This window comes from Oncorhynchus mykiss, chromosome 12, assembly GCF_013265735.2.
Source record: "Oncorhynchus mykiss isolate Arlee chromosome 12, USDA_OmykA_1.1, whole genome shotgun sequence".
NCBI classification, from domain to species: Eukaryota; Metazoa; Chordata; class Actinopteri; order Salmoniformes; family Salmonidae; genus Oncorhynchus; species Oncorhynchus mykiss.
Genome location: NC_048576.1, coordinates 45603831 through 45630127, shown reverse-complemented (window position 1 = coordinate 45630127; position 26297 = coordinate 45603831). Strand labels below are relative to the sequence as shown.

General features: G+C 47.5%; 1 protein-coding gene across 1 annotated transcript in view; it reads left to right on the top strand.

Moving 5' to 3' along the window:
• The window catches only part of LOC110537679 (ceramide synthase-like), a 53311-nt gene that overhangs the window by 13944 nt on the left and 13070 nt on the right, over nucleotides 1-26297 (top strand). Inside the window, exons 2-4 of the mRNA XM_036937650.1 lie at nucleotides 1207-1293; nucleotides 9179-9398; nucleotides 14600-14695. Coding sequence (XP_036793545.1) covers nucleotides 1207-1293; nucleotides 9179-9398; nucleotides 14600-14695 — 403 coding nt within the window. The remainder of the gene's footprint in view (nucleotides 1-1206; nucleotides 1294-9178; nucleotides 9399-14599; nucleotides 14696-26297) is intronic.

Genomic DNA, 26297 nt, shown 5'->3' with positions numbered 1-26297 from the left:
CTATCGCCCCGTAGCACTCACCTCTATCATCATGAAGTGCTTTGAGAGACTAGTCAAGGATCATATCACCTCCACCCTACCTGACACCCTAGACCCACTCCAATTTGCTTACCGCCCCAATAGGTCCACAGATGACGCAATCGCCTGCACACTGCCCTATCCTAGGAGCTCAGAGGACCCTCGGAGTGTGGTGTCAGGAAAATAACCTCTCGCTCAACATAAACAAAATAAAGGAGATGATCGTGGACTTCCGGCAACGGCAGAGGGAGCACCCCCCTCCACCCCATTCACATTGACGGGACAGTAGATCACAGACTAACTGAAATGGTCCACCCACTCAGACAGTGTGGTGAATGGAGCGCAACAGTGCCTCTTCATCCTCAGGAGGCTTTCACCTAAAATACTCAACCTTTACAGATGCACAATCAAGGACATACTGTCGGGCTGTATCACAGCCTGGTACGGCAACTGCACAGCCTTCAACCACAATGCTCTCTTTAGGGTAGTGCTGTCTGCACAATGCGTCACCGGGGGCAAACTACCTGCCCTCCAGGACACCTACAGCACCTGTGTCACAGGAAGGCCAAAAGGTCATCAAGGACAACAATCACCCGAGCCACTGCCTGTTCACCCTGCTATCATCCAGAAGGCGAGGTCATTACAGTTGCGTCCAAAGCTGGGACCAAGAGACAGAAGCTCTTTTTCAGTCAAGGTCATCAGACTGTTATTAAACAGCCATCACTAACATTGAGTGGCTGCTGCCAACATACTGACTCAAATCTCTAGCCACTTTAATAAACAGATTTAATAAAGGTATCACTAGTCACTTTAAATAACGCCACTTTAGTAATGTCTACATATCCTACATTACTCATCTCATATGTATATACTGTATTCTATACCATCTTGCCTATGCCGTACGGCAATCGCTAATCCATATATTTATATGTACATATTCTTATTCATTCCTTTACATTTGTGTGTATAATGTAGTCGTTGTGAATTTGTGAGATTTCTTGTTAGATTTTACTGCACTGTCGGAACTAGAAGCATAATAATTTCACTACACTCGCATTAACTTCTGCTAACCCTGTATATTTGACCAATAACATTTGATTTGATGAACAAGATGTTAATTACAGTGAATCTAAAGCTTCTCCTAAAATATGTAACTTTCTATTTTGAAACATTTCTTATCCTTCTCAGGCTGGTGTCCTCCATCCACGCCATCATGGCCACCACGGCAGGAGTCATCGTCGTGTTGGCATGCAGCGGTGACGTCATGACTGACAGGTAGGTCAGCGAGTAACAGACAGGGGGACAAGTTCCTCGACTCGGGTGCTCCAATCAGTGCGGCCGAAGAAGTCATGTTTTCTTTCTGTCTGCATAGTTGTTTTTTTACGCTACATGGCAATGCTTCATGCAAGCAGTATCGGGACCACAAAAGCAAGAGCTTCTTATTGGATAAGTGCCTAATGAACACACCCTGACCTCCCTCTCTTATCATCTTGCCTTTTCTTCATACCTAATGACAACGGTAAGTTGTGGTCTGAACAAATCACCTCGGTTTTCCACAGAGCTTATAGTGGGCTTAATTGCCGCCCCCTATCAGTGGTTGAGTGAACTCACTCAGGCTCTACCTTGGGTGGTATGTGTCTGTTAACAGCTGGTGCGCAATCTCTAATATTAGGGAAGTATCAAGGTTCTGCTCGCCTGAGTTAGAATAACTAATGGTAACCTAATTTCTACCAGCATGCCATGTGCAACTAGAGGAAAAATTCTAGATCATATTTAATCTACACACATAGGCTCATACAAAGTTCTCCATTTGGCAAATCTGACCATAAATCCATCCTCCTGATTACAAGCTAAAACCTAAACACTAAAAGTAGCAGTGGTCAATTAAAAATATGGTGCTAAACTACAGGACTGTGTTGCTAGCACAGACTGGAATATGTTCTATCTGACGGCATTGAAGAGTTTACCACATTAGTTACCGGCTTCATTAATAAGTGCATCGATGAGGTCGTACGTACATATCCCAACCATAAGCCATGGATTACAGGAAGTATCCACACTGAGCTAAAGGGTAGAGCTGCCGCGTTCAAGGAGCGGGACTCCAATAAGAAATCTGCCTATGACTTCCGACGCCATCAGAGGTAAAGCGTCAATACTGGAGTAAGATCGAATCCTACTTCACCGGCTCTGACGCTCGTTGGATGTTGCAGGGCTTGCAAACTATCACGAATTACAAAGGGAAACCCAGCAGCGAGCTGCCATGTGACGCAAGCCTACCAGATGAGCTAAATGCTTTCTATGCTCGCTTCGAGGCAATCAACACTGAACCATGCGTGAGAACACCAGCTGTTCTAGATGACTGTGTGATCATGTCTCCGTAGCCAATGGGAGTAAGACCTTTTTAAATAGGTTAACATTCACAAGTCCCCAGAGCCAGATGGATTACCAGGTCGTGTATTCAGCTGACCATCTAGAGAATGACGTGTCAGCTAAAGCCTGCACTGACCTTGTGTTTAGCCAAGCTGACAGCAGCTAGCTAGTATAGCCAGCTAGCATAGCCAGCTACAGATATCACCACGCTACCTTATCTAGCTGATATTTCTGTCAAATCAGTTATGGCAGGAGCCAGTGTCTGGAATGTGTTTCATAAAACACTTGTTCTACAACACCTTGCTATAAAATTAGCTTGCAACTTAGTTTTAACGTTTCATCATTGAAACCGTGTCAACTGTGAGTTGAATGCCCAGTCTTGAGTCAGCTCAGCTGTCCTAAATCACAATGTTCTATAACTGGCTAGTTTTGTCTCATCTCTCCTTATGTCCGCTGTTAGATCTTTCCCGGGAGACAAATCCCAGAACTATTATCTCTACAGGTGTAGGTTACATGTGGACATTGCACAAACATCGCCCAGCTTTAGTGTAGATCCATTTATCAACTAAAAATGAATCTGTGTGTTTGTTACAAAGACACATTTTTATGCTGCAACTATCATATGAATGTCAATATAGACCAGTATGCCTACACTTACCAAGCAAATAAAAATCAGTTGTGTGTAGAGCACAACTTCAGCTGTCTAACCAGAACTAGAATGGCATTCTATTAGTCTATTTGGCCGACTAAGGATTTGGCTGTCTAAGCACACACTGACATGCACAGCTCTCTGGGTGTGGTTCTGTCTTCAAGTCTCCAGTGGGTGATGAAGTCCCTTCCATCTATGTAATGTATTACAGGTTATAGAAGGGTGCAGTTACACGGCAGGGAGGTGAAGTGCATGACACTCCATCCTGGATATGACAGAGTTTGCCTCAACCCTTGGTTCCAGCAGGCAGAGTTCAATAACTACAAGCAGATGTGAGATGCAGGAGGATGGCACTCTTCTCATACCACTCAGGAGGAAGCTTTGCATCGGTCAGTAGCCTAAAGAGTCATTTGAGACTAGTGCAATTGCTGAACTTATAAGCTTTGCATCGGTCAGTAGCCTAAAGAGTCATTTGAGACTAGTGCAATTGCTGAACTTATATTCTAAACTAAGTGTTTTGGTAACTTTAAAGTGTAACAGTTCTATGTAGAATAAACCATACGTCACATAATAATGTGGAAGCAGTGTTATGCTAATATATAACAATGTGCAAATATTAGTTGTAACTGTACATATTCGTACCAAGCCGTTCGGTACGGTGACCTCTGTTCGGTCCACACTGTGAACCCGAATGAATACATAAATTAATCAAACTATCAAATGTTATTTGTCACAGGTGCCAAATACACAAGGTGTAGACTTTACAGTGAAATGCTTACTTACAAGCCCTTTTCCAACAATGCAGAGTTAAGTAAGAAACATTTGCTAAATAAATGATCACACAATAAAATAACAATAACAAAGCTATATACAAGGAGTACCAGTACAGAGACAATGTGCAGGGGTACGAGGTAGTTGAGGTAATATGTACATGTAAGTAGGGGTAAAAGTGACCAGGCAGTCAAGATAGATAATAGACGGTGTGTGTGTGTGTGGCGTCAATATGCGTGTGTGTTGGAGTGTCAGTATAGTATGTGTGAGGTACAGTCCATTTACAATGTATTCACATCCCTTGACTTTTCCTACAATTGTGTTAGCCTGAATTTAAAATGGATTAAATAGAGATTTTGTGTCACTGGCCTACACACAATAAATACCCCATATTGTTGAAGTGGATTTATGTTTTTTAAAATATTGACAAATAAAAAATATTAAATGTCTTGAGTCAATAAGTATTCAATCCCTTTGTGGCAAATTAAGTTCAGGAGTAGAAATTGCTTAACAAGTCGCAAATTGCATGGACTCACTCTGTGCAATAATGGTGTTTTTACATGATTTTTGAATGACAACCTCATCTCTTTACCTACACATACAATTGTCTGTAAGGTCCCTAAGTCGAGCAGAGAATACTTCGCAAAGGAGGACATTTATTGGTAGATGTGGTATTATGTGTCGATTGATGGAAAAAAACATGTAATCCATTTTAGAACGGGGTATGAATAATTTGAGGGCACTGTACAGTTGAAGTCGGAAGTTTACATACATGTTGGAGTCATTAAAAGTTGTTTTTCAACTACTCCACAAATTTCTTGTTAACAAACTATAGTTTTGGCAAGTCGGTTAGGACGTCTACTTTGTGCATGACACAAGTAATTTTTCCAACAATTGTTTACAGACAGATTATTTCACTTATAATTCACTGTATCACAATTCCAGTGGGTCAGAAGTTTAAATACACTAAGTTGACTGTGCCTTTAAACAGCTTGGAAAATTCCAGAAAATGACATCATTGCTTTAGAAGCTTCTGGTAGGCTAATTGACATCATCAGTCAATTGGAAGTGTACATATGGATGTATTTCAAGGCCTACCTTCAAACTCAGTGCCTCCTTTGCTTGACATCATGGGAAAATCAAAAGAAATCAGCCAAAAATTTATTTTTTAGACCTCCAGAAGTCTGATTCATCCTTGGGAGCAATTTCCAAATGACTGAAGGTACCGCGTTCATCTGTACAAACAGTAGTACGCAAATAAACACCATGGGACCACGCAGCCGTCATACCGCTCAGGAAGGAGACACGTTCTGTCTCCTAGAGATGAACATACTTTGGTGCGAATCAATCCCAGAACAACAGCAAAGGACCTTGTGAAGATGCTGGAGGGAACAGGTACAAAAGTATCCATATCCACAGTAAAACAAGTCCTATATCGACACCCTGAAAGCATGGGGCTGGCAGCATTATGTTGTGGGGGTGCTTTACTGCAGGAGGGACTGGTGCACTTCACAAAATAGATGGCATCATGAGGGAGGAAAATGATGTGGATATATTGAAGCAACATCTCAGAACAGAACACAATAAAGCTTGGTCGCAAATGGGTTTTCCAAATGGACAATGACCCCAAGCATACTTCCAAAGTTGTGGCAAAATGGCTTAAGGTCTAGGTATTGGAGTGGCCATCACACAGCCCTGACCTCAATACTATAGAAAATGTTTGGGCAAGGAGGTCTACAAACCTGACTCAGTTACACCAGCTCTTTCAGGAGGAATGGGCCAAAATTCACCCAACTTATTGTGGGAAGCCTGTGGAAGGCTACCCAAAACGTTTGACCCAAGTTAAACAATTTCAAGGCAATGCTACCAAATACTAATTGATAAGAAATATAAGCTGAAATAAATAATTCTCTCCAATATTATTCTGACATTTCACATTTCCTATAATAAAGTGGTGATCCTAAATGACCTAAAACCGGGAATTTTTACTTGGATTAAATGTCAGGAATTGTGAAAAACTGAGTTTAAATGTATTTGGCGTATGTACACTTCCGACTTCAACTGTACATAGGGATAAAAGTAGGGATAAAAGTGACTAGGAAATCAGGATAGATGATAAACAGAGGTGTGTGTGTGTGTGGGTAGTGAGTGTGCATTTGAGTCAAAAAACAAAAAAGGAGTTTAATGCAAATAGCCTGGGTAGCCAAAAGTTGGCTCTCTGACATGTTTGAAGAATACACAGGGTCTCTTCAGGCCATCTGTAGAAAAACGAGGAAGAGTTGATGAGTGACATTTATTGAAGGGTCATATTACTAAACACTTGTGATGTACTGTCTTATTAGTAATCACCTTATCAAATGTCATGTATTGCATGCTTCATAAACAACAGGTGTAAACTAAAGCCCTGTTCACATTGTCAGTTTGAAGTGACTCCAATCCTATTTATTTGCATATTCGAATTGGTTATTTTTCCTGCAGTCTGGACAGCCAATGAGCACATTGAATGTGACATTTCAAACTACATTTATAGTTGGTTTGAAGTTGGATACATATCATCCCTGGCCATGTGACTTGTCTGAACGGTCAAATCAGAATAATTTGCCCTCAAGTGTTTTTTAGACTTATATGGCATATTGCTTGCTAACGACTGACAGTTTGACAAGAACATGTAGTAGCTAACTAGCTTGTTAATTGTTTACAAACAAATTAGGGAACGTGTTAAACCGCTATCTAGCTAGCAAGTTGACTGCTGTGGCTGATCCAAAAAGGATTCATTTGAAAGTTGGATCAGCTTATCCTTAAGAGTCTTTGTGTTCTGATACTATGATTTTGAACATGCAAAGCAACTGGTAAATTTCTACAGCAGGCATTGTCACCTTAGCTTGCAAATAACTTCTGAGTGAACCACGAGCACCACCACGAAACAACCAACACAACTGCGTGCACACCCGTCATTACTATGACAACTAGCGTAGCCATGTCAGCAAATGGCTGCTGTTTGATCACACACACATCCAATTTGGACACTTGTAACTTGCTATTTGGACAGTCTGTAGTCCAAAATGGATTTGAAAAACCAAACTGGTTTTTGTGTTAAGCCTGCAGTGTAAACAAATCTTAACTGTGAAATGCTTATGTACGGGTCCTTTTCCAACAATGTAGAGTTTAAAATATATATAAAAAATACAAAAGAAATACATTTAAAATGAAATACTGACACAATAAATAAATACACACACAGTGAACAACTTTTGACCCTTCTGAGGAGTTTTCCTACACCTAATGGGCATTGCAGCATAGATCAGTTCCAGGACCCTCTCGTCACAGATACTGGTCGACTTCAGCTCCTATATCTGACCCATACAGTCATGGAAGCCAACTATAAATACACGGTTGAACATAGCCAATCAGAGATCCTGATTTACAGCGAATTCACAAGAGACACGTGCCAGCATGGCATTACTCACTCGTTCCAAGGAGTAGTCCATTTGCACAGTGTAACATTATCTCAGCCAATCATGGCTAGTGGGAAGGTTGTCCTTTTTTCATGGCTAAACCAACTAGGCTTGTAATTTTAACAATTGTATTTGTATTTATGGATGGAATACAAGTTTGTTATTTAGGCACATGTTCTAGAAGGCATTTTTGCAAAAAAAAAAAAATGTGCTAATAAAATGCATGTTTACTTTCAAATGCTGCTCCTGAAGTAGTGGCATGCGACATATGCCTAGTTTCCTGAAACTAGTCATAACTGTGACCAACCTGATTCAAGTGTCTCCCCATTACTCTGAAGCAGAACTTGTGCGGGGCCACTGCCTCAGCCTTCTGTAACAGCTCCTAATATGGAAGGGGGAGGTGTTCCCACAACATTGCTGAATAAAAAATGTAAACAATTCACCATGTTTTGTATTTAGCCTGTGAATGGAATGAAATTAAATTAAATATTGTCACTCAATGAACATATAGTGAGAAATTACTGTCTCTAGTTTGTAAGTAATTTATGCTAATAGAGGGACTAACTACAGAATAGATTCAGGCCAGTGACGCTGACACCATGACTATGCAACCAGCTGTGTACGTTGCTGATTGCTTGCTGACACAGTTTGCTATTCGCTGGCAGAGCCATAGCTACAGTGCCTTGCGAAAGTAAGTAATCGCAGCAAAAGGTGGCGCTACAAAGTATTAACTTAAGGGGGCTGAATAATTTTGCACGCCCAATTTTTCAGTTTTTGATTTGTTAAAAAAGTTTGAAATATCCAATAAATGTCGTTCCACTTCATGATTGTGTCCCACTTGTTGTTGATTCTTCACAAAAAAAATACAGTTTTATATCTTTGTTTGAAGCCTGAAATAGGGCAAAAGGTCGCAAAATACTTTCGCAGGGCACTGTATATTTGTAGTAGACAAGTACTATCCTTCATTTATTTTTGCACAAGAAAATACACAAACCTTTATGAGAACACGTATGTTGTTTTGGGTGAACAGACGAAGCCCCCGAATGCTAGCTACCTAATATCTTTGTCAGAGCTGAATTGAGTTGGCTAACGTTAGCTAGCCAGTTTGAGTTTAAATGTTTTTGAAAGCAAGCTGTCTACATCCTGTGATTAGCTAGCTAGCAAGCTAGTATCCAAGTGCCTGCCCTGTATTGAGGCTAAATGCCAATGAGCTACAGTTAGCTGTTGTTAGCAAGGTAGCTAGCTAACGTGAGCAATGCACATCTTCCTCTGACATGCTACATTACACTTGATGTATTTAGCTGGCTACAGTATCATTCTCCTTTCATCGAGTATCATAGCTAGCCTGGCTCGCTAGCACTATCACATGTTGTATAACCAAAAGTAGCTATTAGCTTGCTAGTACCAGATATCTACTTAGCTAACGTACTCAACAACACCAGTGGTTTGACTGTTAACAGGCAGCTGTGTTGGATGTAATCCATTCCTGGCCATCTTTCCATATTGTTGAAATGCATTGGAAGTTTGTACCATCTTTATGGAAGCCCATTTTCACTCCTATTTGCTGTAACTCATGACGAACTCCCTTACAAAATTATCCTATGTATGGGAGGAAACGCCGTACACCTGGCGACCGTGTCAGGTTGGTGGTGTGTGTCATGCGTTTCACCCACTCCACATTTTTTAATTCCCACGTTTAGCTAGAGGTAATGTTATAAAATGTATGCCACAAACACTTGACACTATTCCAAGTGATTTACAGTACATTGAATGCGCTGTATATGTGTGTCATCCCTGTGGGAATGAATTTAACCCATGACCTTGCCCACTTAGCTACTCACTGAACTCGTCAAATAAGAAACTCTTGTTTTCATTGCATAATGGTGTGAAATAATAAACCCTCCCTTTCCCTCAGGTACTGGCTGGCCACCTACTTTGTCATCTGGTACGGCGTGCCCTACATGGCATACGATATCTACGCCATGTACCTCAGCCACTACTACCGCTTCCGGGTCAAGGGTCACAAGGAGTATAAGGAGCACTCGTTGACCACGGTCAACTCGTTTGTCCGCCGTGAGTTCCTGCTGGTGCTCCACCACATTGCGCTGCTCACCATCCTGCTGCCCGTCACCCTGGTCAGTAACACACACACACTACCTTGGTTTGTGCCGAAATGGCACAGTACTTATTGACCAGGAAAACTTGTCAGGTTTTGGAGTCCCTGCTGACCATTCTGCTGCCTGTCACTGATTAGGGAGAGGAGGGGAGAGTGATAACGTGATATGACCCTTCTGACCATTATGCTGCCCATCACTCTCGTGCAAGAGAACGGAGAGGAGGGGGGTGAGATTCTTTGCTGACCATTCTGCTGCCTGACAGTGAGAGGGATGGAAGGGTGGATGAGAGAGAGATGGCACTGAGAGGGTCAGAGAGCGTGTGAAAGAGACCTGTGTGTAGCCTGGCTAGCTGATATTTGCTTCTCCTTTTAGTTTTCATTACATTGTCTTCCCCGTCGACTGCATTTTCAGGCAAGAACACTAGCTAATATCCACATAACGACAGATGAGTGTATCGTAACAATAATCGAGAGAGAACACACATACCCACGGAAAATGTGGCGCTGGACAATTATGGTAATGTGACCGGGAAATGTTTTATTTACTGGCCATTTTAGAAATTAACCGGACCCATATGCATTGGGTGCATAACCCATTAAGGCGTCCACCCATGGTGCTCAGCATGACAGAAATCAGAATTACATTATGGTAATGCACCTTAACAGAATATTCAACTCATGTAATGAAGCAGCCAATAAAACATCATTTTCAAACATTTCCCAAAATACAATTCGCGGGAAAACACCATTCTAAACAGCGCACCCGATAGCGGTTCCATATGTGATAGAGATGAAAATCTCTGTTAGGAACTTTGAAAGAGGGGGAATCTAAAGATGCCACAACTAGGATGGGTTGCTAATATGACTAGAATTGTGCCTTTGGCTTCTGGACAATGACAGAAAGTTGATGTGACAACCAATAGAACAGGAGAGAAATGGCATAGTGGTGGGTCCAGTAGGGAAGTATATAATTACTCCTGTCTATACAGAAATAAATGCATTATTCAAAATTCTTCTTCACCAGAAAGAATCGAGGATCATTCCGCAATTTGGGCAGCTTAGTGCGTGGCAATAGGCCTAGCTGATTATTGAGTTGCGGCTGTCAGTGAATAGCATCTAAAATAAGTGTGAAGATAATGTCTTGAGTAGAATTTTAAATGTTGAGACAAGAAGAAGGGGAGGGGTGTGTGGCGAATCTCTCTCCAGAATGGCTCTGCTGTCTCCTGCCAATTCTTTCGCATTCATTGTTTCGTTGTGTGAATTGTTTACCCTTTTATTTATTTTTATCAATTTACATATGTCAGTCATTTGGTTACATTAATTTCTGTTAATGCATGTATTAATTAGTATTTTACTGTTCTCATTCTTGGAGTGGAAACATTGTTTGCAGAGTTTACAACTTGCTACACTTGTGAAAAACAAGTGTTGGTTTATTTCATAACCATCATTTAGGAGATTTGTCTTTCATTTGGATTGCTCCATGTGAGCAATGAGGTGTCTGTTTTTCTCTGTCCTGATAATGTTGGGGGAGCGTGGACATCTAATTAGCATAATACAAAAATCCCCATGAGAATCCGTAAATGTAAGCTAGAGATCTTTGTTTTTCTATGTCGCACTTCTGCATCTGCGGTGAAAGGTGACAGAGCTAGAGGGGTGTTCGTCAGACCATGAAACATCCCGAAAATCGGCCTTCCTACAAAATCGTCTGTAGCGTCCAAACGGTTTGGCCTAAACGACTAATGCAATCCCTCCATGGAAAGATGAGATTCTCACAAACATGATGGTTTTCTCCACAAGTGTCAGAAGACTTGTCTAATGGGGTTAAATACATGTGTGAAGAAAAAAGTGTGTGTATATGTTTCCTGTTCTTATATCTCTCAGATACATAGAACAACTTTTTGATATTTTTGTTGGTACTATATGATGTTCCATGTAGTGAATCTGTTATTCAATGCATTTGTATGGGCTAATGGCAGTAAGGCCAAAAATGATGTATCTAATAATTTTTGTACTTTTAAAAAAAATATATATATACTTCAAGGGGTTTTAAAATTCTAAATCAATTAGCTTAATGATCCTTGGTATAACCTTAAAACAATTCCATATAGCTTAGTAGAACCTCAGGGACTTAGACTCGTATGGGTTAACATCTAATGTGAGTGATGTTAAAACTATAATTCAAAGTATACTATTTGAAAAATCTTTCTTTAGCCGCCAATTGATCACGTATCAATGTGTCCCTATGGCAGAGGCTGGTGATCTCACATTAGTTCCAAATTTTATGATTGACCACGTGACAATGATTTTGAGAAATGCACAACTGGCACACAGATTGGTAGGATAAATTCTAAGCTTCCCCAAACTTGAAACTCACGCTCTGCCAATGAAGCAATAATTGCTCCCATAGTCAGATTTTGCCAATAGGTTACTTTGAAACAGAGTAAGACATTCCTCATACTATTAAATAAAACATTCTGATTTCCAAAAATTAACTATGTTTTCAAAATGCATACTGCCTCCAGCTTCCATTGTAAAGTGGTGGGTGATGTGCTGATAGCCTGTTGCCTGCGCTTGAATGGGAGGCTAGCTTTAATTACCAGTTGAGAAATAAAAAATAGCTTTTTGAAAAATGTTGCACCAAAACAGTTTTCAGCACGTGGTTACATTCAGAATTGTTGTGCAATTAATTGGCTTTTAAAAGCACATGTTTTATTCCAGCTGCAGGAGAAATCCCACTCAAAATAGTCTCTGAATGTTGTGTGCGTGTGATAGTTGTTAGTTAATAAATAAGATACATGATGGCTAACGAAAATACAGTCTAATTCCACTAAATTATGCAAATTAACCTATATACCGATAAGCCTGAAGGTCAAATGCATTTACATCAACTGGTATTTCCATCAATTTCTAAAAAGCATTAGTTTGCAATGGGATTTGTTTTACCGGCAACAGTTTTATTTATAGGCTTTTCATTTTATTTTTGGGGGCCTAAAGCCGGCAATTGCCCGCTACAGAAAACCCTGAGATCTTGCTCCACTCACTCACTCACTCTCTCTCTTTCTTTCTCTCTCGCTCTCTCTCTCTCACACACACGTCGTATTAGTGGCAGGTAGCCTAGTGGTTAGTGTTGGACTAGTAACCGAACGGTTGCAAGATCGAATCCCTGAGCTGACAAGGTAAAAATAGGTCGTTCTTGCCCCTGAGCAAGGCAGTTAACCCACTGTTCCTAGGCTGTCATTGAAAATAAGAATTTGTTCATAACTGACTTGCCTAGTTAAATAAAGGTAAAATAAGAAATTGTGTCAATTTTATGTAGAGAGAAGGTCAAGTGCATTGGAAACCTGGCATCTTAGTTTTCAGTGGCTTTCAATGGTGATATGAGATCACCTTACCTTACACCTCCATTATTCAGGTTCCAGCTGCTGTGATCCTCTTCTCCTCCCCTTCTCCTACTCCTCCTCCCTTGCTCCCTGCTTCGTTTCCCTCCCACACAGTCAGGTAACACACACACACACACACACACACACACACTGGATCCAGCAGGCAGGTACAGGGGGTAGGTAGGTGTAGTGTTACATGGCAGCAGTTTGTGCTGCAGGTCATTCTTCCATTGGGCAGATGGCAGAACTGGTGTCTCGGCCCCACACACTACTGGTTTATTCATCATCACATAACACACACAGAGCCCTCTGTTTGGCATCCTCCCTGTCTGCAGCTTCCATCAATGCTCCTCCATACATTTACTAATTTACTCATTGTGATCTATTCCCTTACCTTAAACTTCTTGGCGCACCGATCCCTTTAGCGGGATCATTTTCGTCAACATCCGCTGAATTGCAGAGCGCCAAATTCAAATGAAATTACAAAAAATATTTCATTTTCATGAAATCACAAGTGCAATATACCAAAACACAGCGTAGTTTGTTGTTAATCCACCTGGCTTGTCAGATTTAAAAAAATCTTTACAGCGATAGCAAAACAAGTGTTTGTTATGACAGCTCTCTCAGCAGACAAAACATTACAAACCGCTAGCAGCAAAGTAGATTGGTCACGAAAGTCAGAAAAGCAATAAAATGAATCGCTTACCTTTTGATCTTCTCATGTTTGCACTCACGAGACTCCCAGTTAAACAATAAATGTTTGTTTTTTTGTTCCATAAGGGTTATTTTTATATCCAAAAACCTCCATTTGGTTGGCACGTTTTGTTCAGTAATCCACAGGCTCGTGCAGGTCACGACGGGCAGACACAAATTCCAAATAGTATCCGTAAAGTTTGTTGAAACATGTCAAACGTTTTTTTTAATCAATCCTCAGGTTGTTTTTACAATAAATAATCGATAATATTTCAACCGGACGGTAGGTTTTTCAATAGGAGAGAGAGAGAGAGAAAAGGTCTGCTCCAAGCTGCTCGCGCATGCAAAAATCTAAGGACACCCAGCTATCCACTGACGCGATGTGATCATTCTCACTCATTTCTCAGAATAAAACCCTGAAACGATGTCTAAAGACTGTTCACACCATGTGGAAGCCATAGGGAATCTGGTTGATATCCCTTTAAATGGAGGGAAATGGAGGGAAGGCATGTAATGGAACAGAGCGGTTTCAGAAAAGCAGCACTTCCTGGTTGGATTCTCCTCAGGTTTTTGCCTTCAATATCAGTTCTGTTATACTCTCAGACAATATTTTGACAGTTTTGGAAACTTTAGAGTGTTCTATCCTAATCTGCAATTATATGCATATTCTAGCTTCTCGGGCCTGAGAAATAGGCAGTTTCATTTGGGTACGTTTTTCATCCAAACATCAAAATACTGCCCCCTAGTCTCAAGAGGTTAACGTCTGGTCTTATGGCATAAGTCTGGGTCTTGTTCATTGTTGCATGCAACGGAAACCTTTTGCTACGAAATTTGAGTGTTTCTTGTTGGAAAAGTCCAGGTAGTTCCTCCCAGTTTCAGTCCATTTTCTTCTGTTTGTTGCCTGATGAACATGACCCTGGACCTGGTTTGACCTCTGTTGGCCAAGTTGTTTTGTAGCCTTGTTGGTGTTATTGAGCTGTGTCCTGACTTGTGTTTTTGTATGTGCAGCCCTAGGGAAAGTCGATTTGCCTAAGTCCTATATTACCGAGGACCATTTTGGGTGGGTGTGTGTGTGTATTTCTGTGTGTGCATGGTCTTGTTTCAGATTTTTGTAACTGTGTGCTGTCTCCCTCCCTGTGCCTTTCAGTTCTTCAGGAGGGACCAGGGCGATTACTTCATCGGCTGCCTGTTCCTCACAGAGCTCAGCACGCCCTTCGTCTCCTTAGGGAAGATCCTCATCCAGGTGAGAGAGATGCACGCAAACACACATTAGAACACCCTAATCACCACTTATAACAACCATGTATACACACCGAGGTTTTCATTGGCCAAAAGCCGGCTATTACAGGCTAATAAAACAAATCTACACCGGCCAATTGCCCGAGAGAAGAAAATAATCACATTGCGAAATAATGCTTTTTAGCCTGTTCATTGATGGTAATACCAGTCTATCGGTCTGTAGGTAAATTTGCATGATGTTGTGAAATGAAATTGGCGCGTGTACAGTATATTTGTTATGAATTTTGTTTATCACACACGTACAGATACAGAGGCTTGGAGTGGAAAATCAGATGGCGGGCTTCATCAGTGCGTCACGCACCACTGTGCAATGAGCTGGAGGCAGTATGCATTTTGAAAACATAAAGCTACTTAGTTTGAAACTTGAACCTTTTACTACATACTATGAGACATGTCTTATCTTGCTTCAAAGTAGCTTTGCCAGAATCAGACCATATCCATGGAGGCAATTGTTTATGCTTAGGGTCATGTATAAAAATGTCCAGTTGCTCATTATTTTGGCTATCATGGCTAGAAGGGATCTAAGTGACTTTGGAAGAGAGGTCTCAAAGGAGCATAGATGGTTCAAAGGGTGGGTCTGTGTGTCTGTCTCGGTGTCTATCTCGGTGTCTGTCTCAGTGTCTGTGTGTCTGTCTCGATGTCTGTGTGTGTGTCTGTCTGTCTCGGTGTCTGTGTGTGTGTCTGTCTGTCTCGGTGTCTGTGTGTGTGTCTGCCTGCCTCGGTGTCTGTGTGTGTGTCTGCCTGCCTCGGTGTCTGTGTGTGTGTCTGCCTGCCTCGGTGTCTGTGTGTGTGTCTGCCTGCCTCGGTGTCTGTGTGTGTGTCTGCCTGCCTCGGTGTCTGTGTGTGTGTCTGCCTGCCTCGGTGTCTGTGTGGGTGTGTGTCTGCCTCGGTGTCTGTGTGTGTGTGTGTCTGTCTGTGTGTGTGTGTGTCTGCCTCGGTGTCTGTGTGTGTGTGTCTCGGTGTCTGTCTCGGTGTCTGTGTGTGTGTCTGCCTGCCTCGGTGTCTGTGTGTGTGTCTGCCTGCCTCGGTGTCTGTGTGTGTGTCTGCCTGCCTCGGTGTCTGTGTGTGTGTGTCTGCCTCGGTGTCTGTGCGTGTGTCTGCCTCGGTGTCTGTGCATGTCTCTGTCTCGGTGTCTGTGTGTCTCTGTCTCGGTGTCTGTGTGTGTGTGTCTGCCTCGGTGTCTGTGTGTCTCTGTCTCGGTGTCTGTGTGTCTCTGTCTCGGTGTCTGTGTGTGTCTGCCTCGGTGTCTGTCTCGGTGTCTGTGTGTGTGTCTGCCTGCCTCGGTGTCTGTGTGTGTGTGCCTGCCTCAGTGTCTGTGTGTCTGTCTGTGTGTGTGTGTCTGCCTCGGTGTGTGTGTGTCTGCCTCGGTGTCTGTGTGTGTGTGTCTGTCTCGGTGTCTGTGTGTGTCTGTCTCGGTGTCTGTCTCGGTGTCTGTCTCGGTGTCTGTCTCGGTGTCTGTCTCGGTGTCTGTGTGTGTGTCTGTCTCGGTGTCTGTGTGTGTGTCTGTCTCGGTGTCTGTGTGTGTGTCTGTCTCGGTGTCTGTGTGTGTGTCTGTCTCGGTGTCTGTGTGTGTGTCTGTCTCGGTGTCTGTGTGTGTGTCTGTCTCGGTGTCTGTGTGTGTGTCTGTCTCGGTGTCTGTGTGTGTGTCTGTCTCGGTGTCTGTCTCGGTGTCTGTCTCGGTGTCTGTGTGTGTGTCTGTCTCGGTGTCTGTGTGTGTGTCTGTCTCGGTGTCTGTGTGTGTGTCTGTCTCGGTGTCTGTGTGTGTCTGTCTCGGTGTCTGTGTGTGTCTGTCTCGGTGTCTGTGTGTGTCTGTCTCGGTGTCTGTGTCTGTCTCGGTGTCTGTGTCTGTCTCGGTGTCTGTGTCTGTGTCTGTCTCGGTGTCTGTGTCTGTCTCGTGTCTGTCTGTCTGTCTCGGTGTCTGTCTGTCTGTCTCGGTGTCTGTCTGTCTGTCTCGGTGTCTGTCTGTCTGTCTCGGTGTCTGTCTGTCTGTCTCGGTGTCTGTCTGTCTGTCTCGGTGTCTGTCTGTCTGTGTGTCTCGGTCTCTGTCTCGGTGTCTGTGTGTCTGCGTGTGTGTGTGTCTCGGTGTCTGTGTGTGTCTGCCTCGGTGTCTCTGTGTGTGTCTGCCTCGGTGTCTGTGTGTGTGTCTGCCTCGGTGTCTCTGTGTGTGTCTGCCTCGGTGTCTGTGTGTGTGTCTGCCTCGGTGTCTGTGTGTGTCTGCCTCGGTGTCTGTGTGTCTCTGTCTCGGTGTCTGTGTGTCTCTGTCTCGGTGTCTGTGTGTCTCTGTCTCGGTGTCTGTGTGTCTCTGTCTCGGTGTCTGCCTCGGTGTCTGTGTGTGTCTGCCTCTGTGTTTGCCTCGGTGTCTGTCTCGGTGTCTGTCTCGGTGTCTGTGTGTGTGTCTGCCTCGGTGTCTGCCTCGGTGTCTGTGTGTGTCTGCCTCGGTGTCTGTGTGTGTCTGCCTCGGTGTCTGTGTGTCTCGGTGTCTGTGTGTCTCTGTCTCGGTGTCTCTGCGTGTGTCTGCCTCGGTGTCTGTGCGTGTGTCTGCCTCGGTGTCTGTGCATGTCTCTGTGTGTCTCTGTCTCGGTGTCTGTGTGTGTGTGTCTGCCTCGGTGTCTGTGTGTCTCTGTCTCGGTGTCTGTGTGTCTCTGTCTCGGTGTCTGTGTGTGTCTGCCTCGGTGTCTGTCTCGGTGTCTGTGTGTGTGTCTGCCTGCCTCGGTGTCTGTGTGTGTGTGCCTGCCTCGGTGTCTGTGTGTCTGTCTGTGTGTGTGTGCCTGCCTCGGTGTGTGTGTGTCTGCCTCGGTGTCTGTGTGTGTGTGTGTCTGTCTCGGTGTCTGTGTGTGTCTGTCTCGGTGTCTGTCTCGGTGTCTGTCTCGGTGTCTGTCTCGGTGTCTGTCTCGGTGTCTGTGTGTGTGTCTGTCTCGGTGTCTGTGTGTGTGTCTGTCTCGGTGTCTGTGTGTGTGTCTGTCTCGGTGTCTGTGTGTGTGTCTGTCTCGGTGTCTGTCTCGGTGTCTGTGTGTGTCTGTCTCGGTGTCTGTGTGTGTCTGTCTCGGTGTCTGTGTGTGTGTCTGTCTCGGTGTCTGTGTCTGTCTCGGTGTCTGTGTCTGTCTCGGTGTCTGTGTCTGTCTCGGTGTCTGTGTCTGTCTCGGTGTCTGTGTCTGTCTCGGTGTCTGTGTCTGTCTCGGTGTCTGTGTCTGTCTCGGTGTCTGTCTGTCTGTCTCGGTGTCTGTCTGTCTGTCTCGGTGTCTGTCTGTCTGTCTCGGTGTCTGTCTGTCTGTCTCGGTGTCTGTCTGTCTGTCTCGGTGTCTGTCTGTCTGTCTCGGTGTCTGTCTGTCTGTCTCGGTGTCTGTGTCTGTCTCGGTGTCTGTCTCGGTGTCTGTCTGTCTTGGTGTCTGTCTGTCTGTGTGTCTCGGTCTCTGTCTCGGTGTCTGTGTGTCTGCGTGTGTGTGTGTCTCGGTGTCTGTGTGTGTCTGCCTCGGTGTCTGTGTGTGTGTCTGCCTCGGTGTCTGTGTGTGTGTCTGCCTCGGTGTCTGTGTGTGTCTCTGCCTCTGTGTCTGTGTGTGTCTGCCTCGGTGTCTGTGTGTCTCTGTCTCGGTGTCTGTGTGTCTCTGTCTCGGTGTCTGTGTGTCTCTGTCTCGGTGTCTGTGTGTCTCTGTCTCGGTGTCTGTGTGTCTCTGTCTCGGTGTCTGCCTCGGTGTCTGTGTGTGTCTGCCTCGGTGTCTGCCTCGGTGTCTGTGTGTGTCTGCCTCGGTGTCTGTGTGTGTCTGCCTCGGTGTCTGTGCGTGTGTCTGCCTCGGTGTCTGTGCGTGTGTCTGCCTCGGTGTCTGTGCATGTCTCTATCTCGGTGTCTGTGTGTCTCTGTCTCGGTGTCTGTGTGTGTGTCTGCCTCGGTGTCTGTGTGTCTCTGTCTCGGTGTCTCTGCGTGTGTCTGCCTCGGTGTCTGTGCGTGTGTCTGCCTCGGTGTCTGTGCATGTCTCTGTCTCGGTGTCTGTGTGTCTCTGTCTCGGTGTCTGTGTGTGTGTCTGCCTCGGTGTCTGTGTGTCTCTGTCTCGGTGTCTGTGTGTGTGTCTGCCTCGGTGTCTGTCTCGGTGTCTGTGTGTGTGTCTACCTCGGTGTCTGTGTGTCTCTGTCTCGGTGTCTGTGTGTGTGTCTGCCTCGGTGTCTGTGTGTCTCTGTCTCGGTGTCTGTGTCTCTGTCTCGGTGTCTGTGTGTCTCTGTCTCGGTGTCTGTGTGTGTCTGCCTCGGTGTCTGTCTCGGTGTCTGCCTCGGTGTCTGCCTCGGTGTCTGTCTCGGTGTCTGTCTCGGTGTCTGTCTCGGTGTCTGTGTGTGTGTCTGTCTCGGTGTCTGTGTGTGTGTCTGTCTCGGTGTCTGTGTGTGTGTCTGTCTCGGTGTCTGTGTGTGTGTCTGTCTCGGTGTCTGTGTGTGTGTCTGTCTCGGTGTCTGTGTGTGTGTCTGTCTCGGTGTCTGTGTGTGTGTCTGTCTCGGTGTCTGTGTGTGTGTCTGTCTCGGTGTCTGTGTGTGTGTCTGTCTCGGTGTCTGTGTGTGTGTCTGTCTCGGTGTCTGTGTGTGTGTGTCTCGGTGTCTGTGTGTGTGTCTGTCTCGGTGTCCTGTGTGTGTGTCTGTCTCGGTGTCCTGTGTGTCTGTCTGTCTCGGTGTCTGTCTGTCTCGGTGTCTGTCTGTCTCGGTGTCTGTCTGCCTCGGTGTCTGTCTGCCTCGGTGTCTGTCTGCCTCGGTGTCTGTGTGTCTGCCTCGGTGTCTGTGTGTCTGCCTCGGTGTCTGTGTGTCTGCCTCGGTGTCTGCCTCGGCGTCTGTGTGTGTGTCTGCCTCGGCGTCTGTGTGTGTGTCTGTCTCGGCGTCTGTGTGTGTGTCTGTCTCGGCGTCTGTGTGTGTGTCTGTCTCGGCGTCTGTCTCGGTCTCTGTGTGTGTGTCTGCCTGCCTCGGTGTCTGTGTGTGTGTGCCTGCCTCGGTGTCTGTGTGTCTGTCTGTGTGTGTGTGCCTGCCTCGGTGTGTGTGTGTCTGTCTCGGTGTCTGTGTGTGTGTGTCTGTCTCGGTGTCTGTGTGTGTCTGTATCGGTGTCTGTGTGTCTGTCTCGGTGTCTGTCTCGGTGTCTGTCTCGGTGTCTGTCTCGGTGTCTGTCTCGGTGTCTGTCTCGGTGTCTGTCTCGGTGTCTGTCTCGGTGTCTGTGTGTGTGTCTGTCTCGGTGTCTGTGTGTGTGTCTGTCTCGGTGTCTGTGTGTGTCTGTCTCGGTGTCTGTCTCGGTGTCTGTGTCTGTCTCGGTGTCTGTGTCTGTCTCGGTGTCTGTGTCTGTCTCGGTGTCTGTCTGTCTGTCTCGGTGTCTGTGCATGTCTCTGTCTCGGTGTCTGTGTGTCTCTGTCTCGGTGTCTGTGTGTGTGTCTGCCTCGGTGTCTGTGTGTGTGTCTACCTCGGTGTCTGTGTGTCTCTGTCTCGGTGTCTGTGTCTGCCTCGGTGTCTGTCTCGGTGTCTGTGTGTGTGTCTACCTCGGTGTCTGTGTGTCTCTGTCTCGGTGTCTGTGTGTGTGTCTGCCTCGGTGTCTGTGTGTCTCTGTCTCGGTGTCTGTGTCTCTGTCTCGGTGTCTGTGTGTCTCTGTCTCGGTGTCTGTGTGTGTCTGCCTCGGTGTCTGTGTGTGTGTCTGTCTCGGTGTCTGTGTGTTTGTCTGTCTCGGTGTCTGTGTGTGTGTCTGTCTCGGTGTCTGTGTGTGTGTCTGTCTCGGTGTCTGTGTGTGTGTCTGTCTCGGTGTCTGTGTGTGTGTGTCTGTCTCGGTGTCTGTGTGTGTGTCTGTCTCGGTGTCTGTGTGTGTGTCTGTCTCGGTGTCTGTGTGTGTCTGTCTCGGTGTCTGTGTGTGTGTCTGTCTCGGTGTCTGTGTGTGTGTCTGTCTCGGTGTCTGTGTGTGTGTCTGTCTCGGTGTCTGTGTGTGTGTCTGTCTCGGTGTCTGTGTGTGTGTCTGTCTCGGTGTCTGTGTGTGTGTCTGTCTCGGTGTCCTGTGTGTGTGTCTGTCTCGGTGTCCTGTGTGTCTGTCTGTCTCGGTGTCTGTCTGTCTCGGTGTCTGTCTGTCTCGGTGTCTGTCTGTCTCGGTGTCTGTCTGTCTCGGTGTCTGTCTGTCTCGGTGTCTGTCTGTCTCGGTGTCTGTCTGCCTCGGTGTCTGTGTGTCTGCCTCGGTGTCTGTGTGTCTGTCTCGGTGTCTGTGTGTCTGCCTCGGTGTCTGTGTGTCTGCCTCGGTGTCTGTCTCGGTGTCTGTGTGTGTGTCTGCCTGCCTCGGTGTCTGTGTGTGTGTGCCTGCCTCGGTGTCTGTGTGTCTGTCTGTGTGTGTGTGCCTGCCTCGGTGTGTGTGTGTCTGTCTCGGTGTCTGTGTGTGTGTCTGTCTCGGCGTCTGTGTGTGTGTCTGTCTCGGCGTCTGTCTCGGTGTCTGTGTGTGTGTCTGCCTGCCTCGGTGTCTGTGTGTCTGTCTGTGTGTGTGTGCCTGCCTCGGTGTGTGTGTGTCTGTCTCGGTGTCTGTGTGTGTGTGTCTGTCTCGGTGTCTGTGTGTGTCTGTATCGGTGTCTGTGTGTCTGTCTCGGTGTCTGTCTCGGTGTCTGTCTCGGTGTCTGTCTCGGTGTCTGTCTCGGTGTCTGTCTCGGTGTCTGTCTCGGTGTCTGTGTGTGTGTCTGTCTCGGTGTCTGTGTGTGTGTCTGTCTCGGTGTCTGTGTGTGTGTCTGTCTCGGTGTCTGTGTGTGTGTCTGTCTCGGTGTCTGTGTGTGTGTCTGTCTCGGTGTCTGTGTGTGTGTCTGTCTCGGTGTCTGTGTGTGTGTCTGTCTCGGTGTCTGTGTCTGTCTGTCTCGGTGTCTGTCTGTCTGTCTCGGTTTCTGTCTGTCTGTCTCGGTGTCTGTCTGTCTGTCTCGGTGTCTGTCTGTCTGTCTCGGTGTCTGTCTGTCTCGGTGTCTGTCTGTCTCGGTGTCTGTCTGTCTGTCTTGGTGTCTGTCTGTCTGTGTGTCTCGGTCTCTGTCTCGGTGTCTGTGTGTCTGCGTGTGTGTGTGTCTCGGTGTCTGTGTGTGTCTGCCTCGGTGTCTGTGTGTGTGTCTGCCTCGGTGTCTGTGTGTGTCTGCCTCGGTGTCTGTGTGTGTCTGCCTCGGTGTCTGTGTGTCTCTGTCTCGGTGTCTGTGTGTCTCTGTCTCGGTGTCTGTGTGTCTCTGTCTCGGTGTCTGTGTGTCTCTGTCTCGGTGTCTGCCTCGGTGTCTGTGTGTGTCTGCCTCGGTGTCTGCCTCGGTGTCTGTGTGTGTCTGCCTCGGTGTCTGTGTGTCTCAGTGTCTGTGTGTCTCTGTCTCGGTGTCTGTGTGTCTCTGTCTCGGTGTCTCTGCGTGTGTCTGCCTCGGTGTCTGTGCGTGTGTCTGCCTCGGTGTCTGTGCATGTCTCTGTCTCAGTGTCTGTGTGTCTCGGTGTCTGTGTGTGTGTCTGCCTCGGTGTCTGTGTGTGTCTGCCTCGGTGTCTGTGTGTCTCAGTGTCTGTGTGTCTCTGTCTCGGTGTCTGTGTGTCTCTGTCTCGGTGTCTCTGCGTGTGTCTGCCTCGGTGTCTGTGCGTGTGTCTGCCTCGGTGTCTGTGCATGTCTCTGTCTCAGTGTCTGTGTGTCTCGGTGTCTGTGTGTGTGTCTGCCTCGGTGTCTGTGTGTGTCTGCCTCGGTGTCTGTCTCGGTGTCTGTGTGTGTGTCTAACTCGGTGTCTGTGTGTCTCTGTCTCGGTGTCTGTGTGTGTGTCTGCCTCGGTGTCTGTGTGTCTCTGTCTCGGTGTCTGTGTCTCTGTCTCGGTGTCTGTGTGTCTCTGTCTCGGTGTCTGTGTGTCTCTGTCTCGGTGTCTGCCTCGGTGTCTGCCTCGGTGTCTGCCTCGGTGTCTGTCTCGGTGTCTGCCTCGGTGTCTGTCTGTGTGTGTGTCTGCCTCGGTGTCTGTCTGTGTGTGTGTCTGTCTCGGTGTCTGTGTGTGTGTCTGTCTCGGTGTCTGTGTGTGTGTCTGTCTCGGTGTCTGTGTGTGTGTCTGTCTCGGTGTCTGTGTGTGTGTCTGTCTCGGTGTCTGTGTGTGTGTCTGTCTCGGTGCCTGTGTGTGTGTCTGTCTCGGTGTCTGTGTGTGTGTCTGTCTCGGTGTCTGTGTGTGTGTCTGTCTCGGTGTCTGTGTGTGTGTCTGTCTCGGTGTCTGTGTGTGTGTCTGTCTCGGTGTCTGTGTGCGTGTCTGTCTCGGTGTCTGTGTGCGTGTCTGTGTGTGTGTCTGTCTCGGTGTCTGTGTGTGTGTCTGTCTCGGTGTCCTGTGTGTGTGTCTGTCTCGGTGTCCTGTGTGTGTGTCTGTCTCGGTGTCCTGTGTGTGTGTCTGTCTCGGTGTCCTGTGTGTGTGTCTGTCTCGGTGTCTGTCTGTCTCGGTGTCTGTCTGTCTCGGTGTCTGTCTGTCTCGGTGTCTGTCTGTCTCGGTGTCTGTCTGTCTCGGTGTCTGTCTGTCTCGGTGTCTGTCTGCCTCGGTGTCTGTCTGCCTCGGTGTCTGTCTGCCTCGGTGTCTGTCTGCCTCGGTGTCTGTCTGCCTCGGTGTCTGTCTGCCTCGGTGTCTGTCTGCCTCGGTGTCTGTCTGCCTCGGTGTCTGTCTGCCTCGGTGTCTGTGTGTCTGCCTCGGTGTCTGCCTCGGCGTCTGTGTGTGTGTCTGTCTCGGCGTCTGTGTGTGTGTCTGTCTCGGCGTCTGTGTGTGTGTCTGTCTCGGCGTCTGTGTGTGTGTCTGTCTCGGCGTCTGTGTGTGTCTGTCTCGGCGTCTGTGTGTGTGTGTCTGTCTCGGCGTCTGTGTGTGTGTCTGTCTGTCTCGGCATCTGTGTGTGTGTCTGTCTGTCTCGGCGTGTGTGTCTGTCTGTCTGTCTCGGTGTCTCGGTGTGTCTGTCTGTCTCGGTGTCTGTCTGTCTCGGTCTCTGTCTGTGTGTCTGCCTCGGTGTCTGTGTGTGTCTGCCTCGGTGTCTGTGTGTGTGTGTTTGCCTCGGTGTCTGTGTGTGTGTGTCTGCCTCGGTGTCTGTGTGTGTGTCTGCCTCGGTGTCTGTGTGTGTCTGCCTCGGTGTCTGTGTGTCTCTGCCTCGGTGTCTGTGTGTCTCTGTCTCGGTGTCTGTGTGTGTGTCTGTCTCGGTGTCTGTGTGTGTGTCTGTCTCGGTGTCTGTGTGTGTGTCTGCCTCGGCGTCTGTGTGTGTGTCTGTCTCGGCGTCTGGGTGTGTGTCTGTCTCGGCGTCTGTGTGTGTGTCTGTCTCGGCGTCTGTGTGTGTGTGTCTGTCTCGGCGTCTGTGTGTGTGTCTGTCTGTCTCGGCGTCTGTGTGTGTGTCTGTCTGTCTCGGCGTGTGTGTCTGTCTGTCTGTCTCGGTGTGTCTGTCTGTCTCGGTGTCTGTCTGTCTCGGTGTCTGTGTGTCTCTGTCTCGGTCTCTGTCTGTGTGTCTGCCTCGGTGTCTGTGTGTGTCTGCCTCGGTGTGTGTGTGTTTGCCTCGGTGTCTGTGTGTGTGTGTCTGCCTCAGTGTCTGTGTGTCTCTGTCTGTGTGTGTGTCTGTCTCGGTGTCTGTGTGTGTGTCTGCCTCGGTGTCTGTGTGTCTCTGTCTCGGTGTCTGTGTGTCTCTGTCTCGGTGTCTGTGTGTCTCTGTCTCGGTGTCTGTGTGTCTCTGTCTCGGTGTCTGTGTGTCTCTGTCTCGGTTTTCTGTGTGTCTCTGTCTCGGTGTCTGTGTGTGTCTGCCTCGGTGTCTGTCTCGGTGTCTGTGTGTGTGTCTGTCTCGGTGTGTGTCTGTGTGTGTGTGTCTGTCTCGGTGTCTGTCTGTCTCTGTCTGTCTCAGTGTCTGTCTGCCTCGGTGTGTCTCTGTCTCGGTGTCTGTGTGTGTCTCTGTCTCGGTGTCTGTGTGTGTCTCTGCCTCGGTGTCTGTGTGTGTCTCTGCCTCGGTGTCTGTGTGTGTCTCTGCCTCGGTGTCTGTGTGTGTCTCTGTCTCGGTGTCTGTGTGTGTCTCGGTGTCTGTCTCGGTGTCTGTGTCTGTCTCGGTGTCTGTGTCTGTCTCGGTGTCTGTGTCTGTCTCGGTGTCTGTGTCGGTGTCTGTGTCTGTCTCGGTGTCTGTGTCTGTCTCGGTGTCTGTGTCTGTCTCGGTGTCTGTGTCTGTCTCGGTGTCTGTGTCGGTGTCTGTGTCTGTCTCGGTGTCTGTGTCTGTCTCGGTGTCTGTGTCTGTCTCGGTGTCTGTGTCTCGGTGTCTGTGTCTCGGTGTCTCTGTCTCGGTGTCTGTGTGTGTCTGCCTCGGTGTCTGTGTGTGTCTGCCTCGGTGTCTGTGCGTGTGTCTGCCTCGGTGTCTGTGCATGTCTCTATCTCGGTGTCTGTGTGTCTCTGTCTCGGTGTCTGTGTGTGTGTCTGCCTCGGTGTCTGTGTCTCTGTCTCGGTGTCTGTGCGTGTGTCTGCCTCGGTGTCTGTGCGTGTGTCTGCCTCGGTGTCTGTGCATGTCTCTGTCTCGGTGTCTGTGTGTCTCTGTCTCGGTGTCTGTGTGTGTGTCTGCCTCGGTGTCTGTGTGTCTCTGTCTCGGTGTCTGTGTGTGTGTCTGCCTCGGTGTCTGTCTCGGTGTCTGTGTGTGTGTCTACCTCGGTGTCTGTGTGTCTCTGTCTCGGTGTCTGTGTGTGTGTCTGCCTCGGTGTCTGTGTGTCTCTGTCTCGGTGTCTGTGTCTCTGTCTCGGTGTCTGTGTGTCTCTGTCTCGGTGTCTGTGTGTGTCTGCCTCGGTGTCTGTCTCGGTGTCTGCCTCGGTGTCTGTCTCGGTGTCTGTCTCGGTGTCTGTCTCGGTGTCTGTGTGTGTGTCTGTCTCGGTGTCTGTGTGTGTGTCTGTCTCGGTGTCTGTGTGTGTGTCTGTCTCGGTGTCTGTGTGTGTGTCTGTCTCGGTGTCTGTGTGTGTGTCTGTCTCGGTGTCTGTGTGTGTGTCTGTCTCGGTGTCTGTGTGTGTGTCTGTCTCGGTGTCTGTGTGTGTGTCTGTCTCGGTGTCTGTGTGTGTGTCTGTCTCGGTGTCTGTGTGTGTGTCTGTCTCGGTGTCTGTGTGTGTGTCTGTCTCGGTGTCTGTGTGTGTGTCTGTCTCGGTGTCTGTGTGTGTGTGTCTCGGTGTCTGTGTGTGTGTCTGTCTCGGTGTCCTGTGTGTGTGTCTGTCTCGGTGTCCTGTGTGTCTGTCTGTCTCGGTGTCTGTCTGTCTCGGTGTCTGTCTGCCTCGGTGTCTGTCTGCCTCGGTGTCTGTCTGCCTCGGTGTCTGTCTGCCTCGGTGTCTGTGTGTCTGCCTCGGTGTCTGTGTGTCTGCCTCGGTGTCTGTGTGTCTGCCTCGGTGTCTGCCTCGGCGTCTGTGTGTGTGTCTGCCTCGGCGTCTGTGTGTGTGTCTGTCTCGGCGTCTGTGTGTGTGTCTGTCTCGGCGTCTGTGTGTGTGTCTGTCTCGGCGTCTGTCTCGGTCTCTGTGTGTGTGTCTGCCTGCCTCGGTGTCTGTGTGTGTGTGCCTGCCTCGGTGTCTGTGTGTCTGTCTGTGTGTGTGTGCCTGCCTCGGTGTGTGTGTGTCTGTCTCGGTG